General features: G+C 41.7%; 1 protein-coding gene across 6 annotated transcripts in view; it reads left to right on the top strand.

Annotated features, from left to right (window-relative positions):
• The window catches only part of PRKAG2 (protein kinase AMP-activated non-catalytic subunit gamma 2), a 324,143-nt gene extending 309,817 nt beyond the window's left edge, over positions 1 to 14,326 (top strand). For all 6 annotated transcript variants that reach the window (XM_025379082.1, XM_025379083.1, XM_025379084.1 and 3 more), the window contains 7 exons: positions 515 to 569; positions 1,888 to 2,014; positions 4,851 to 5,016; positions 5,347 to 5,384; positions 6,493 to 6,639; positions 9,805 to 9,898; positions 13,222 to 14,326. In XM_025379082.1, coding sequence (XP_025234867.1) covers positions 515 to 569; positions 1,888 to 2,014; positions 4,851 to 5,016; positions 5,347 to 5,384; positions 6,493 to 6,639; positions 9,805 to 9,898; positions 13,222 to 13,253 — 659 coding nt within the window. In that variant the 3' untranslated portion in view covers positions 13,254 to 14,326. The remainder of the gene's footprint in view (positions 1 to 514; positions 570 to 1,887; positions 2,015 to 4,850; positions 5,017 to 5,346; positions 5,385 to 6,492; positions 6,640 to 9,804; positions 9,899 to 13,221) is intronic.
• The last annotated feature ends 2,752 nt before the right edge of the window (positions 14,327 to 17,078 follow it).

Raw genomic sequence — 17,078 nt, 5'->3', positions numbered from 1 at the left:
AATTGCAGTTGATATCTTTAGAAAAAAGTTTTTATATGCTAGAAAGATGCCCACAATGCAGTAGGTCTTGAGCATTAATTTGGTATAATACTTAAGAATATTTAAAGAACAAAGTTTGTTATAACTGATTTTATCTTATAACTTATGGAAATTAATTTTTTTAATTTCATAATTGCTTCATTTCTTGAGAGTAATATGAACCTGATAGCATTCTAGTGACCTCTGCTGGTATTGCTCTTTTATCAGATTTCTTTTTTTCCTGATTTTATAAACACCTACTGTCAAATTGGTTTTTAATATTTAATTTTTCTTCAAATGCAACATCCTGAAAACAGTTTGGAAGTTGTTTAAAATAGCCATAACTGTAATTAATGCAGGGGTTTTAGGCAAATTAAATTTCTTTTTGAGTTTTTAATCCCTCTATTAACTGTAAACTGAAGGGTATTTGAATTTATGTAATAACTGCAAACAGCAAATGTGTTACTAACTGCATATTTTCTTTCTATAAATACAGAGCTTTATTTACAAGAAACATTTAAGCCTTTAGTGAATATATCTCCAGATGCAAGGTAAACTTTTTTTTTCCTTTGAAAACATTCATTCAGATGTATGTGTTTTATCACCATGATAGAAAGAAACAAATAAACATGTTCTTTATTCTAAACAGTTCCCGTGGCCTCCTTAATTCCAACTACACTGTATGCATTCAGTAAACCTAGTAGCACTAGAAAAATCACAGCCATTGTGTTGCTAAGGATTGATAATGGGCTAGTAATAGGGTCATACTAAACCATCATGAAGATCTCGGCCAATCTGGGGGGTGTGTTGAAATTGCAGATTCTTGGGCTTTTACTCCTGACCTGCTCAATCAGGATAGGGCCTGGGAATATGCATTTAAACAACTCCTTTGGCAATTCAGCTCCACACTAGTGTTTAAACATCAGTGTATGTGAGATGTCGGTTCATATGTGGTCAGAACGTGAGCTGCCTTCTATGTAGTCGTCTGGGCCATCCTTTTTTATCCAGCCTTCTGGTTTGGCTGTGATACATTTCCACATTTGTGTAAAAGCATCTTTCAAACTCAAATCCTGTACAGAGAAAGATTAAAGCATTTATTTTCATTTTATTTACAAGTCCTAACAAAAAGATGTAACAACCTTCTTACTGGCAGTCCCAGGAGAGGCACCAAGTAGAACAGAAGTGTTGGCCCTACAATATCTACTAGCCAGGCCGGCCCAGGGTAGAGCCAGTTTGCCCACTCACCAATGCAGGGGGCTTGCTGCTACAGCCTTTGCTGTCTTGCTAATATGATGCATCTGTTTGCTTTTCTAAGGATTTAGGTTATATTATCTTTCAAATAAAATCACTAAATACACTAAAAAAAAAAACTCCTCTTCCTGGCGGGCACAAGGGTCATGCCTGTAATCCCAGCACTATGGGAGGCCGTGGTGGGTGGATTGCTTGGGCTCAGGAGTTCGAGAGCAGCCTGTGCAACACGGCAAAACCCCATGTCTACAAAAAATAAAGGGGGTGCATGCCAGTAGTCCCAGCTACTCAAGAGGCTGAGGTGGGAGGATCACCTGAACCCGGGAGGTCAAGGCTGCAGTCAGCCATGACAGCAGGCAACAGAGCAAGACCCTGTCTCAAAAAAACAAACCAAAAAAGAATCTCCTCTTCTAGAGATTTGTAGCTTGCACTTGTATTTGAGATATGTTAACATAGATTGTAAAAAATGAAAAATTTGCTGAGATCTCTAATTTAAAACTCTTCTAAACACTGTAGTTATTATAATAATAAAAACACTGGAAGTGCTTTAAGGCAGGGGTAGTCCAAATGTTCTGATTTTTCTTGAAAGCCTCCTAACAACTCTAATGACTTTTCCCACAGCCTCTTCGATGCTGTATACTCCTTGATCAAAAATAAAATCCACAGATTGCCAGTTATTGACCCTATCAGTGGGAATGCACTTTATATACTCACCCACAAAAGAATCCTCAAGTTCCTCCAGCTTTTTGTAAGTTGTTTTTAGCGTTTCTAAAGACATAATTGCATTTACTTATTAAATAATGTACTTCAAGTAAATTGGCTCCTGTTACCCTCAATAGAAGAAATTGTTAGTTTTGAGATCTCCCTTTCTAAACTTCAGTTTCTCAACTTACTACTATCTGAATTGTACTTTCTTAAAGTTGATTCCAATTTAAAAGCAATCTCCTTTTAGTGCAAGTATCAAAATAACTTTAAAAACAAAACTCGGCATTCTCTCATTAAATTAAAACATTTATCACCAACATAGGGGAAAGAAGGCAATCTGCAAGTCAGTCTAATTAAAGACTGTTGTACAAGATAAATTGAACTAATATCTAGAGTAAAAATTGCTTTATGTTGCTTTTATTGGTGTCACAGTTTTAGAAACATGTTCCAAAAAAAAATACTGTCCTCAAGATTATCTTATTATAAACTGCAGCAGTGATAGAAAAACCCAAAACAAATAAAATTTTGACACAAGAATACCATGTTGGCCCAAATAAGGCCTGTATTACCTGCAGGTTTTCTCAGCTACTTGAAATGAGCTGCCTCCATAGTCATCCAGAACTTTGAGCGTGTTTGGTTGGAAACATTAAAAGAGACTCAGGAAGAACAGAGAGTTTATAAGAGGTTTTTTTATGTTTTCCTTTTAATTACATGTATGGAATTTGAGGTTATAAGTAATCAGTCAGATAGAACCAGTAGAAGGTCTTAGGGCTTCTGAAGAGGTAATTTGAAGAGTTGTTTTTAAAGAATGTAACAGATATTAAAAATGTACTTCAAATTAGCTTTCCCATTTTCCTCCCCATGGCTTCACCTAAGGACCTAAAGTAGCATTCTGGTGCAGTGTGAAGGAGCTGAAGCTCCTGCCCTGGAGGCAACTGGAGGGACCCCTTTTGCTTACAGAAGCACAGAGGGCTTAGTGATTGAGAGAAATACCTTGTCAATCAACCCAGTCTTATATTTTAATCATTTACATATATAAATAACTTTTATTTAACCATGCTATGCTAAGAAATAAGGTAGGGAAGAATAATTTACGAAAAACTAAAGTTTGAAGTTTAATAAAGGCGATAATCTAGGAAAAAAGGATTAGAGATGCATCCACATTATCATACTGTACATCTGGGAATGCAGCCGCTTTAGTAGTTGAAGTTTCATAGGAACAGAGGGAGCATGGAGTGGGAAGGATGTATTCAGGGCCCCCATGTGCCAGGCCTGCAGCTCACTTAATCCTTGGAGTCATTTTTAAATAATATTAATCATGAGAGCTGATTACTGTATGTCCAGCACTGTTCTAAGTAGTTTACATAATCTCATCCTTGCCGCTACCCTATCAGGTAGGTATTTTTATTAATCCTATTTTATAGGGATGCAGCTAAGAGAGGTTAAGTAGCTTTGCCAAGGTTGCGTGGCTGGGGAGCGGTAGAGCCAGCATCCCTGTCGAGCGTTCCTCACTCCTGACGCTTTCCTCCATGCAGGGGCCGTGGGAGGGAGGCGTTTGCACACCTTGCATCCACAGGACACCTGGCTGGGAAACCTGCCCCAAGTTACGTGGATATTGAGTGGTAGATTTCAAACCCGGGAGTCTCTCCGACTCCCAAGCCCAAACTATTTCTGCTAGTGTGCTGTTGCACAAGAGGGAGTCAAAGCATGAGATCATTCTTTCGCAGAGCTGCTTTAGATTTTTATCTTCTATAAAAAGGAGAGGAAGTTGCCTCTGCCCAGTACTGCCTCATATTTGGGCCAATATGGTAATTAGAATCATGCTACCAGAATATTCAGCTAACTAAAGGTTTTCAGATAAAAATAGAGAACTTAAAGAAATTTCAGAGCCTGTTTTTTACTGAATTATGAGATCATTTTCTGAGAAAAAAAAAAAGGAGCATTTCCCTTCAAGACATTTGAAAATTAGCCTAAGCATATAGTATGCAACAGGGAATTAGCTATATTGAGATGGACTAGATGACCTAATAGGTCTTTCTTTTTTTTCTCTAAATTTCTAGGAGTCTCATGATTTGAATGTTGATGAACTCTTTGACTTGAACATTTTGTTTCTTCTAATTGTTCATCTTTTCCTGATAATTATAAGGTACACCAGGAGGATGGAATCAACTATACCCTTTATAAAAGGTGGATTTTTGAAACCGTAGACCTTATTTTGTTATACTCAAACATGACCCTAGACTTTTCTCTCCTGCCATATCCCTCCTCCTTTAAAACAGCCCCCGAAAAGAAAAGTTAATTTTTAAAGATTCTTTTAATTCTGTTCAGCTGGCTGCTTTGTTCCTAGTAGACAAAAATTGGAGCTCTCCAAGGAGAATTCAGGATGTAGAGGCGGGTGGCGTGAGGACTAGCTTAGCAGTGGCTCGGACAGCTGCTGTCAAATGCTTTGGGTTTGGAAATGTGTGGGTTCTTAATAAATATTACTTAATCCTGACAGCAGGACCAGAAATTTAACATGAACAATTAAGAATAAAGGATTCAATTCTTGGTGGCTTACAGGTCTTAATATCCCAAATAGACCTGTTCTTCCCTGGTTCTATGCACGTTTTTAGTGAGTGAAGGGGAGATGAAAAAATGTTACAGTGTTAATGCTTTGCAAGAGTTTGTGATTGGTTAAATATAAGCATAGACATACAGACTGGTTCAAACAAAAGATATAGTTCTTTGTAATTTCTCATGTGAATTCAGGCATCCAGGTAGACTGTTAGAAAAAACGAACTTTAATTTGTTGAACATACTTTTTCATTCACATCTGGACATTTGAACATGAAAAGGGTGTGTTCTGGGTCTAGAACATTTGCGCTTATCTTCCTGTTTAGATGTCTGATATGCCAAAGCCTGCCTTCATGAAGCAGAATCTGGATGAGCTTGGAATAGGAACGTACCACAACATTGCCTTCATACATCCAGACACTCCCATCATTAAAGCCTTGAACATATTTGTGGAAAGACGAATATCAGCTCTGCCTGTTGTGGATGAGTCAGGTTTGTGTGTTTGGCGCTGACAGTCAGACAGAAATAATTGTTTATCTCAGGGTGCAATTATTGTGAGATGACCTGGCACAGGAGATACGTGGGGAAAATGAAAACTTGCATATGGTGAATAAATTCAGCACCAAGGGGCACAAAGGGTCATACAAATGTTTAATTGGTTTATTTTCATATGTCCATTAAAATATGATTTTATATCTAAGTTTCCATTTAAAAATAGACAAGGTTATTAGCGTTTAACTTTTAGTAATTACGTCATTAAAACTGATTTTAAATGAGTTTCTTTTTTAAGACATTTTTCTAACATGTATTTTTCATTTTTAGGAAAAGTTGTAGATATTTATTCCAAATTTGATGTAATTGTAAGTATTTTAATTTTGTTCGATCTGTCACCTAGAATGCATTTTAAACATTCATGTAATATGTTTTTATGTTTTTCTCTTGTTTCTTAATTTAATAATTTCTAACCTTTTGGGGTGTGAGGATATTATCAGAATTTTATAGACCTTCTATAGTAATTGTACTTTTAATATGCATTGGTTTAGCAATTAGTTATACATTAGCAACATTTTATAATTCCTCGTCTTTACAATACATGCGTATTTTATGCACTGCCACAGCATGTGTATGTATTTTCAATGTTCTTGTTTCCCAGGAGGAGGCCTGATTTATTCGCCTCTAGGCGTATGTGTAGTGCACACGTGGACTCATGGCTCCTTTGTCGGGCACATCCCATTGCTTACTGATTGGGAGCCACTGTTCTAAAGAAGAAAAGGGGACTGACACTATAGCCGCAAATGTGCACGCCATTTTTTGCCACAATGCTGACCCCGCATTGAACATTCTTTTGCAGCTGTCTCAAACCCTTTGCTTCACACTATTCTGTTATGTTAAACATAATAGTCACCGAGAAATATGCTGATGGGCATTTTGGTTGAGTGGGACCCGCTAAAATGAATGAGAGCCCCATGCAGCCGTTTGGATCCATGGGGCTCATCAAGCCTGTTCTTCCTCCATGGTTGCTTGATCCCCCTGGGCCCTCCAAATTCTTCCCAGCAGAAACCTTGTTTCCCAGGGAGCTCGTTGAGAAGGTCCATTGCTGCAGCACTCACCACGCTTTACAGGTGTCAGCCCACCTTGCCAGAGATTTTATCCATGCATGGTAGAGAGCATTAGAGGGTAAAAACGGGGGGCAATCTTTGGCAGGATATGCTATCAAAGTTTAACAATGGTGCTTCATAAGGAAGGTAGACCTCGTAACATGATTATCTTTAATTGTGATTGTTACGTTGATGAAATAACAGTACCAATGGTATGTTGTAAGCCAGAACAAACGTCTGATGTATGCAGGTACTAAATTCAGATAAGCATTAAAGTTTTTAGAAATCAGGCTGTCTTAAGCTCACTAATTTTGGTCATTGAAGTGAACTGAAATGAAAGGATATAATTTATTCTCTTGCTTCATTACAGAATCTTGCTGCTGAGAAAACATACAATAACCTAGATATCACAGTGACCCAGGCCCTTCAGCACCGTTCACAGTATTTTGAAGGTGTTGTAAAGTGCAATAAGCTGGAAATACTGGAGACCATTGTGGACAGAATAGTGAGAGCTGAGGTGAGACGGCTTTCCCAGTCCTGCTCCCCCGAAGGCCACTGCAACAAGTCCCCAGTAGTGAATGGTGCCTCTGGAAGCCTGACTCTCAGGAAGGGCCCAGCGAGGCAGCCTCCAAGTTCAGTCGGATGGGATTCTCTCCTGTCCCAGAACCTGGCACACTATTGGCACATAGGCAATCTCTAAAGATTTGTTGAATTGAATTGAAAAGTCATGATATCATAGCTGAATCAAATAAACTGGTAAGATACATTCATAGTTTAAACTATATATGTTTGACAGCCTGGACAACATAAGAAGACCTTGTCTCTACTAAAAATAAAAATAAATTAGCCGGGCATGGTGGCTTGGACCTGTAGTCATAGCTAATAGGGAAGCTGAGGAAGGAGGATCACTTGAATCCAAGAGCTTGAGATTTCAGCGAGCTGTGGTGGTGCCACTGCACTCCAGTCTTGGCAACAGAGCCAGACCCTGTCTCTAAATAGATCTGTGTATCTATATCTATAGATACATTTTGTTTTGAGAAAACAAAAGTTGTCCCGGAAGCTTTAAGTTCCATTTGAGTATTTATGAATTCAAAATCTAAAGTGCAAAATGTACATTTTAACAAAGTGAATGATAAATCAATAAAACTTTTTTCTCTCTTCCCACCGGTATCTCTTTTTCCTCAATTAGATAAATAGCAAATAATGTAGTAACTCCCAGGTTCCTGCACCTCAGCAGTCCGATTTCCTTAGACTTTAATGCTTATAGGATTTTAAAATATACTTTGTGTAACACCCTAAATAAAAGACTCCGTCTAAAAAAAAATGCCTTCACAAGATGACTCCTCACAGAAGGACCAAAAAAATAAGTTTTTAGCTTTAACGTAGCTAGGAGAAGGGTGTACAGTATCAGTGATGATTCCATTTATTTATATGACATAAATAGAGCACTAACTTTTAGGTACCTCCAGCAAGGGACATACATAAGTTTGACTCAGCAGCAGATGACAAGAAAATATTTGGGAAGTCATTTCAGTCTGAAAGAACTACTTGATTCTCTGGGTGAGATGGTTTCCCTGGAGAGATTCTCTGAGTGAGATGGTTTCCCTTCAGAGTTCAAGAGATAACTGTTTAATATCCACTATTGAATGTAACCAATAAAATGTGTTCAGTGTAGAAGACAAATGTGAACTATCATTTTAATGTGTGATTATAGTTAGCAAATAATTGTGCTATGTTATATCACAGGATTACTGATGAACCTAAAAGCTTTTTTAGAGAAATGTTTAAAAGAAATTTATGTTGACTGCCATACGAAAGATGACCAAGACATTATTATTATTATTTACCTAAAGCAAGCTATGACAGAAACATCACCAACATAGTATTATTTGAGACAAAATATAAAAACTGGATTTCCCCCTCTTCCTATCTCCTTTCTATGTCCCTGTTTTCTACCGGGGTATCGCTGTTCAATACAGAGAGGGTCTCCCAGGGCACAGCTGGCACAGAGCTGCCTTGGCCCAAGTTCTGAAGCCCTTTTTTTTTTTTTTTTTTTTTTCAAGATGAAGTCTCACTCTGTTGCCCAGGCTGGAGTACAATGGTGCAATCTTGGCTCACTGCAACCTCCACCTCCCAGGTTCAAGCGATTCTCCTGCCTCAGCCTCCTGAGTAGCTGGGATTACAGGCATGCACTACCACACCCGGCTAATTTTTGTATGTTGGTCAGGCTGGTCTCGAGCACCTGATCTTGTGATCTGCTCACCTCAGCCTCCCAAAGTTCTGGGATTGACTGGCGTGAGCCACCGCGGCCGGCCCGAGTTCCAAAGTCTTTTTTTTTTTTTTTTTTTTTAAGACGCAGTCTCGCTCTGTTGCCCAAGCTGGAGTGCAATGGCATGATCTCAGCTCACTGCAACCTCCACCCCCCAGGTTCAAGCAATTCTCCTGCCTCAACCTACTGAGTAGCTGGGATTGCAGGCATGCACCACCATGCCCGGCTAATTTTTTTGTATTTTTAGTAGAGACTGGATTTCGCCATGTTTGGCTGGTCTTGAACACCTGATCTTGTGATCCGCCCACCTCAGCCTCCCAAAGTGCTGTGATTACAGGCATGAGCCACCGCGCCCAGCCGTTCTGAAGTTTTTAAGAGAATAGTGACACTGCTCCCTTCCTGCGGATGAAATGCCTGTTACAGAAACACCACAAAACACTCTGCAGTCACTCATTAGAGATTTCAGAGTAGAGAACTAGAGATGAACGCAATCTATCCCACTTCATTATAGCTCATTTATCCTCTTGAATGCGATTCTTAACATATGAACTTCACAGAGAAAAGACACTGCAGAAAATAAAACCCTTGTAAGAGCCACGACCTTGTTTCTTCATTTCCGTCATCATCTGGACTTCCTTCCCATGTATTAATAAGACAAGTACCTGATAGTTATTAGAAACTGACATACAGCTTTTAGAAATTAAAACTGTTATGTTTAAGAGCATGTTATAGCTACATTGTGCTTCATGTTTTGAGGTGTATCTTTTCTATATTAATATTTTGAAAATTGAAAACTCAGCAGGGCATAGCTAGCTCTTTTTTCTTAAAAGTAATCAAGCAAATCCGCTGGAATTAGAGACAAATCAGTATCATTAGAGACAGTAGATAGATAGTTTTCCCCTCTTTCCTTCTCCTGCTTGTGTCCCTGTTTTCCACCAGGGCTGTGACTATTCGGTATGGAGTGGGTCTTCCAGGTAATCAGACAGTAATACATTGAATATTAGAGCCCAGGGTCGTCGTTTGGGTCTGTCTGCTGCTACTTTCCCTCATTTATTCATTTATGGGATGTGTGTGTGTGTGTGTGTGTGTGTGTTGCTTTTTTCTTTTTTTGAGACAGGGTTTCACTCTGTCACCCAGGCTGGAGTGCAGTGGTGTGATCTTGGCCCACTGCACCCTCCACTTCCCGGGCTCAAGCAATCCTCCCACCTCAGCCTCCCAAGTAACTGGGACCACAGGTGTGCACCAGCAGACCCAGCCGCTGTCTCATTTTTTTAAAGATGATGTCTCACTATATTCCCCAGGCTGGAGGGATGTGTTTATCGTATAAAAACATGACATGATATTTTTTCCTAATGTCCATTTTAAACCTTTTTTAAATGTTAATTTTCACGTGTCCTGCTTTTCTCTTGGCAGGTCCATCGGCTGGTGGTGGTAAATGAAGCAGATAGTATCGTGGGTATTATTTCCCTGTCGGATATTCTGCAAGCCCTGATCCTCACACCAGCAGGTAAAATGCTGGTTTCTGACTTTGCCATTGGCATCTAGGAAGGGTGGGGGGCAGAACAGGAAGTGCAGCATTTAAACCATCATTTCTCCACCACCCACCTACAGATCAAGGCTTTGTCTATATTACTTTGTAAACCGTTTTCGTTTTCTTTTCAGTTGAGAAGTTTAAGTGTTCTGCGTGAGTGAGGAAAGTGTATAGAATGTATTCTAAGTTAAGAGCATCCTATCAAGGTCCAGTGGCCCCTAAATGACTTGGGAGCCATTACCATGTTCATCATAACCTTTTCCACTGAAAAGACCTCTTCAGTTGTGCTTTGTGGGAGAACTAGTGAAACATAAGAAACATAGAGAGAATGTCATTGGCTTCTACTGATAACTTCATCTTTCCTTAAAGAGAAAAAATAAAATAAAAACCTTGTATTTTTTAGTAGATAAAACAGAATACTTACACAAACTTTTATTCATTAATATTGCACAGAAATTACATTCACTTTCAAGTAGAGTGTGGTTAAACTCATTTTCTGACAGATTGACTTTGAGTAAGCCCCCAGGGTCTCAGACAGCGAGGAGCTGAGAGAGGAGGAGAGGGCTTTGGACAAGAGGAGCTGGCCGTCCTCTCATTTCACACACTCAGTAGTAAGAGGTGGGCTTCAGAGTTCTTAAAACCCCAGCCCTCCCTTCCCTCTTCCTCCTCTTCCCATCCCTGCGCCTCCCCAGCCCAGTCAAATATGAAGAACCCAGCCTTTGTCAGGGCCACATGGACCCAATGTGGGAGCAAACAGCATGCCCTTCGAACTCTAAGAATCAAATATTAAATGGTGTGTCTACTACAGTATTGATTTCTCTTTAGTTCAGAAATTTCAGCTAAGACTAGTTTCTACAGTCTGTAACCCAAAAATACCTACCCTAAAGGAATCTTCACCACCTGCAACAAACATGCCTCATTCGCTAAATGAGAACACCAAGAGAAATTCCAGTACGGCAGTGATTTTTCAGAGGTGGTCCTCAGGCCAGGCATATCACCACCACCTGGAATTTATTAGGAAATGTCCACGTTGGGGCCCCGCCCCGAATCCACTGAATCAGAAACTCTAGAAATGGGGCCCGGTGCAGTCACTTGCAAACTTCAAGTGTTTGAAAGACCTGAATCTCACAATAGTCTTTATAATCATGAAATATTAAGAACTAAACGCATGTCAACGTCATAAAACTGGAAATAATCCAAATATCTTTGAAAAGAAGAATGGCTAAATTGTGTCACATTCATTCGATGGAATACGACACAGCATTGAAAACGAACAGTGCAGCTGTGGAGGAATCTCACAGGCAACACTGAACAGAGGGAACCCGACTCACCCAGACCATCGTATTAAATTCATGTAAATTTCCAAGCTGGCATAACTGCACAGCACATTCGTGCTCACTAGAAAAAGTCCTCTTTGGGCAGATTTATTCCCACAGGTATATAGCTTAGCACCTTCAGAAAAAGCCCGTTTCCAGCCCTGGACGAAGGGTCACAGTCTGCCCAGCAGGGTCAGGCTAAATGTCAGCTCTTGGCTGTCTCTTTGGACATTACAAAAAGAGTAAACAAGTCAAGTGATTCATCCTCTCTGTTTCTTGAGATCTCAAACCATAAGAATGAGACGGTTGTACTGGATGAGTTCAAATTTCCATCCAGATTTGGTATTTCAAAAATTCTAAGTCATTGCGATGCCCCTCCCATCCATGCTGGCGCAGGGAGGAATCTATTTCCAGCTGGAATTTGGAATGTATGTTACCATAGAAATTGTGCCGTGAAGATGGGGGTAGCTGGATTGGAATTCCTTATGATGCAGCGTATACAACACGATTCGTTGAGGAAAATATCCCACATTACTAATAACTGGATTGCACGTGAACTTTTGGAGTGGGACGCCTGCATCTGATCAACAGTCGCTGACGTGCTTCCGTGTGCGGGGGACAGCCGGCTACAAGCAGTGAACGAGGAGGCCCCCACTGTGAGGCCAAGTCCCAGCCGTCCCACCCGAGCACTATCTGAATGTAAGCAAGTCACTTCACCTCCTTCAGCCTCAATTTCTTCAGTGGAGAAGGAGTGGGCTGATACAGGCCAGTCTCCCTCCTAGGATGCTATGAGAAAAGCTGAAAGCCGTGCATGAAAGCCATGTGTGTGCGATGAGGCGCGGTGCCCAGGACCAGCACTGTTAGGTGGTTGTCCGTGGAATAGTCAGTAAGAAGCAGTTTGATGAAGCGTCTGCTGTTACTCGATTGAAAGGTACTAGGGTGACTCTCTTCACTAGGCAATGGCCACCATTCCCCATAGGGATACTGGTTCAACACAATAACATTTTCTCTTTTTCAGAAAGTTTTTAGCAATAGTTCATTGTCAAACTTAGACTGCCTGAATGAACCTGTGTGTGCGTGCATCCAGTGCGTGGGCAGTCTGATGCTAGGAGCTACAGTGTTTTAGCCACATATTCTAATAGATTGCCAATGTCTTTCAGGGGTCTAGCATCTGGTGAAAAAATAGGAGAGAAACTCCTGTGATGAGAAAAATAGTAGCTCTCCTGCCAATCCACTGTGGAATGTCCTAGCCAGATACTTGTTAGGTGCCATTATCCTTAGGAATACCATAAAGATTTTATTTTATTTTATTTTATTTATTTTATTTTATTTCATTTCATTTATTTTTTTACTTTGAGACGGAGTTTCACTCGTCACCCAGGCTGGAGTGCAATGGTGTGGTCTCGGCTCACTGCAACCTCTGCCTCCAGATTCAAGCAATTCTCCTGCCTCAGCCTCTCAAGTAGCTGGGATTACAGGTGCCCACCACTACGCCTAGCTAATTTTTGTCTTTTTAGTAGAGACAGGGTTTCACCATGTTGGCCAGACTGGTCTTGAACTCCTGACCTTAGGTGATCCGCCTGCCTTGGCCTCCCAAAGTGCTGGGATTATAGGTGTGAGCCACCGCGCCTGGCCTAAGCTTTTTTAAACACATATTTTTAAGTGTGCACAACTGAAATACTTCACACCTTCACTAAAACATACCTACATATTTCTTAGTAAATTTTTTTAGGAGTGGAACTCTTTTTTTCCCAAATTAAATCTAACATATTTAGAATGACAAGATGTTACATGGATCCAAGCTGCAGGAATGATTGGGTGGGAGATGGGAGCTTGGGCCACCTGCTCCTTCCCACGTTGCCCTCCTCCGAAGCCTCTGGATCATCCTCCTAAGGCACTGCCAGGCACAGGTAGAAACCCCTGGGGGAGAGAACCCTGCTGTTACCATGAGCTTTGAAACTTTCGTCTTCCATCCACTGACAGGTGCCAAACAAAAGGAGACGGAAACAGAGTGACCGCCATGAATGTAGACGCCCTAGGAGGAGAACTTGAACAAAGTTTCTGGGTCACGTTTTGCCTCATGAACACTGGCTGCAAGTGGTTAAGAATGTATATCAGGGTTTAATGATGGGTATTTCTTCCAGTGATGTTGGAATTAAGCTTAAAAAAGAAAGATTTTATGTGCTTGAAGATTCAGGCTTGCATTAAAAGACTGTTTTCAGACCTTTGTCTGACGGATTTTAAATGCTGTATGTCATTAAAGTGCACTGTGTCCTGAAGTTTTCATTATTTTTCATTTCAAAGAGTTCACTGGTATGGAACAGGTGATGCGACATAAGGTGAGTGCACGGCATGTTCAGATCACAGTGCCTTATGTCCGAATACAGCAATATGTCACCTCCGCAGCCGGGGCGCACGCGTGCGAAGCCACACCGAGCTTGAATGTGGAAGTCTTTGAACTTTTTACCAAATCAGTTTGTTTTCATTAGATTTGTCAAAAAGTTGTCATTTGAATATAATGAATGACTTTAAAACTGTAATGACACTTTTACACGTAAGTGTTTCGTTCCGGGCTACCGTGTCAACGAGGCTGCTTTACAACAGCTTTATTTAGTTTTACTTTCATGCCATTTTTTTACACATCTTTTGGTGGGGTACACTTCACCACACCCATGAATAAACTCTCAGTTATTTTGAAATGGCAAATTTCTCATTATTTAAGTTTGGATCTGGAAAGGACATGACTTCTGAAACAGCCGCTGCTGGGTGTTCAAAGCTGAGGTCTCTCAAAACGTAGGAGACGTTGCCGTCAGGCGGGAGCCAAGTGCCGGGAAGATGTCTATTTTTTTTCTTGTGTATTAAAATGTAAAATCATGATGTTTGTATGACTGCCGATGCGATTGTGTTTGTAAATTTTATTGTGGCATATACAGTATTGTCATACAGTTGAAGAGAAACAATGTTTCCTAATGTAAGTGCTCTGAAAATGTTGACACTGTATATATATATATGAGGATAGTTTGGGTTTTTTTTGTTTTTGGGTTTTTTTTTCAGATTGAAAAATTAAAATAAATCCTACTATCTACCATTTTGTTAAAGAAGTTATTTAAAATGCCTTGTATTTCAGCACCTATCAATTAAAATTCTACATGCAGTTTTCCACTTAGCTATTTCTCCCCAAATAAAGAAGTACGTGAATTTCATCTCTTTTCCGTTATCAGGAAAAAGAGTCAGGGTTTAATTCGTAAACTGTCTCCACTGTTAAGTGTGAATATATTATTATTTTATTTTATTTTATTTTATTTTTTTGAGACGGAGTCTTGCCCTGTCACCCAGGCTGGAGTGCAGTGGCACGATCTTGGCTCACTGCAACCTCTGCCTCCTGGGTTCAAGCGATTCTCCTGCCTTAGCCTCCCAAGTAGCTGGGATCACAGGTGTGTACCACCACGCCCAGCTAATTTTTTTTTTAATTGTATTTTTAGTAGAAATGGGGTTTCACCGTGTTGTCCAGGCTGATCTCAAACTTCTGACTTCAGGTGATCCACCCGTCTTAGCCTCCCAGAGTGCTGGGATTACAGACGTGAGCCACCGCTCCCAGCCGAGTATAAATAGGTTTAATTTAAAATTGCCACACAGGTTTTTTGCATGTGTGCTAAGTTGTCAGTTTTTTCATTTCCTAGTAGGCCAAATATGAGAGAGACAGCAAATGTGTATGTTTTCCCCATAGAAACAATAGTGGTTGTGATTTAAGCTAATGGTAATATTTGGGAGAAAGGAAAAAGTCACAAAGTTGCAAAAACAACACAATTTTGAAACTCAAAGAATTTATCAATCTGTTCCTTGTTCGTGTGCCCAACACATGAGTGTGTGTGCAGACTACATATCTACATACAGGTGATGTGGCACATACACAGGTACAGTCATGGGCCGTGTACAGATGCTTCAGTCGGACAGACTGCATATGCTACAGTGGCCCCACAAGATTATAATACCATCTTTCTACTGTACCTTTTCTATGTTTAGATGCACAAATACCATTGTGTTACAATTGTCTACAGTAACATGCTGTACAGTTTGGTAGCCTGGGAGCCATAGGCCATACCATATAACCCAGGCGTGTAGTGGGCTGCACCATCTAGGTTTGTGCAAGTACACTCCATGATGTTCACACAAAGATGAAATCACCTAGGCCGGGCGCAGTGGCTCACGCCCGTAATCCCAGCACTATGGGAGGCCGAGGCAGGTGGATCACCTGAGGTCAGGAATTTGAGACCAGCCTGGCCAACATGGTGAAACCCCGTCTCTACTAAAAATACAAAAATTACCCAGGCGTGGTGGCGGGCGCCTGTAATCCCAGCTACTTCGGAGGCTGAGGCAGGAGAATCGCTTGAACATGGGAGGCAGAGGTTGCAATGAGCTGAGATTGCATCACTGCACTCCAGCCTGGGCGACCAAGCTAGACTTCGTCTAAAAAAAAAAATGAAATCACCTAACAACACATTTCTCAGTGCATTCCCATGGGTAAGCAACACATGACTGTAGGTAGCTACGTGTATAGTTACATAGATGATGTGGCGTATGTCTAGATGTGTAGGTGACATGGCATGTTTTTGCTTTAGAAAAGGGTTTTGGGCCACATAGGTCCTTGCGATTCCTGTTCCCGCGAGGCTCGTTCAGCAGAGCTTGGTCTCCCTCAAGCGAGCTTCTTCCGGGCTCCTGAGTGGTGCAGAGGCACCAGGCACAGCATGGCTCACCACAGGCCTCTTGCTGGGGCTTGGCCTTGAAGAATTCTCTTCCTGTTGTCAGACTACAACTAAGAAAGGCCTGTACCCTCTTCCAACGAAGGGCTGGCATTTGTTCTTCGCAAATGGGGAAGACCTGGCTGTGGTGAGCGTGCTGCTCCTGCTCGGTGCCTTTGTAGGAATGAGGGAAAGTGGCCCTGAAAGAGGCCAAGCCGAGTTAAAGGCCACACATTGGTAAATATGTATTGAAGGAGAGATTTGAAGGGAATACGTTTTAAGTAGTTCTAGATAGAGAAACCCTTGCTGGCTGACCCCCAGGTGTCTGCCCTGACCTTATCATGGTGAGGCTCGCAGGGACCCCGTGGGCACTGGCTCCCTGTGCTGTCCCACCCCCGCCCTGAGGCGGAGCTGAGAGCACTTGAGAGGATTGTCCTGAATGTCACCTGGGTGGTGGATAAGGGCAGGTGCATGTCACAAATCAAGGATTTTGGTTCTGTTTCGCATTCTAATCTCTAAGAAGAGTTTATAATATAAATGTATTGAACTGATAGAACTTCTTAGAACATTTCTTAGGAGGGTTTAGTCTTCTAAACTCAGGGAAGCAGACAGTCCTCACGGTCAGGGGAGATTCTGTTCCCCAGGGGGGCATTTGGCAATGTGGAAACATCTTCGGTTGTCACAACTCAGGGTGGAGAGAGGCAGGCCCTGCTCCTCTGCCCACGCCTAGGCCCCCTAGCTCGCTCATTCAAGCCACCTCCTGGGCCTGGCAGGCATTGGAGGGCGAAAGGCTTTGGATGGGAGCTGTCCCTGGCACGCAGCGGCGGGCTCTCAGCCGGGCTGATGCTGTACTCCGAGCAGCTTCCTTCCTTTCCTGCTGTCCCTCTCCTCACCTGTGCCCTTTGGGCCAGTGGGGAAGAAGCGGCCAGAGCCAGCCCTGCGCTTGTGGCCGACTTGTCTGAGCTGCAGAGAACAGAGGAGACACGGAGCGATGCTCCCCCAGGGGCCTCACTCACCCGCCAGGCAAGGGGAGAGGGTGGCAGGGGAGGAGCCCTCACCTCTGTCTACAGCCCTGTCGCTGGGCACCTCACTCCTGTTTCC

This window comes from Theropithecus gelada, chromosome 3, assembly GCF_003255815.1.
Source record: "Theropithecus gelada isolate Dixy chromosome 3, Tgel_1.0, whole genome shotgun sequence".
Taxonomy (NCBI): Eukaryota; Metazoa; Chordata; class Mammalia; order Primates; family Cercopithecidae; genus Theropithecus; species Theropithecus gelada.
Note: the sequence above shows the minus strand (reverse complement) of the source record. Positions and strands in the feature narration are given on the sequence as shown.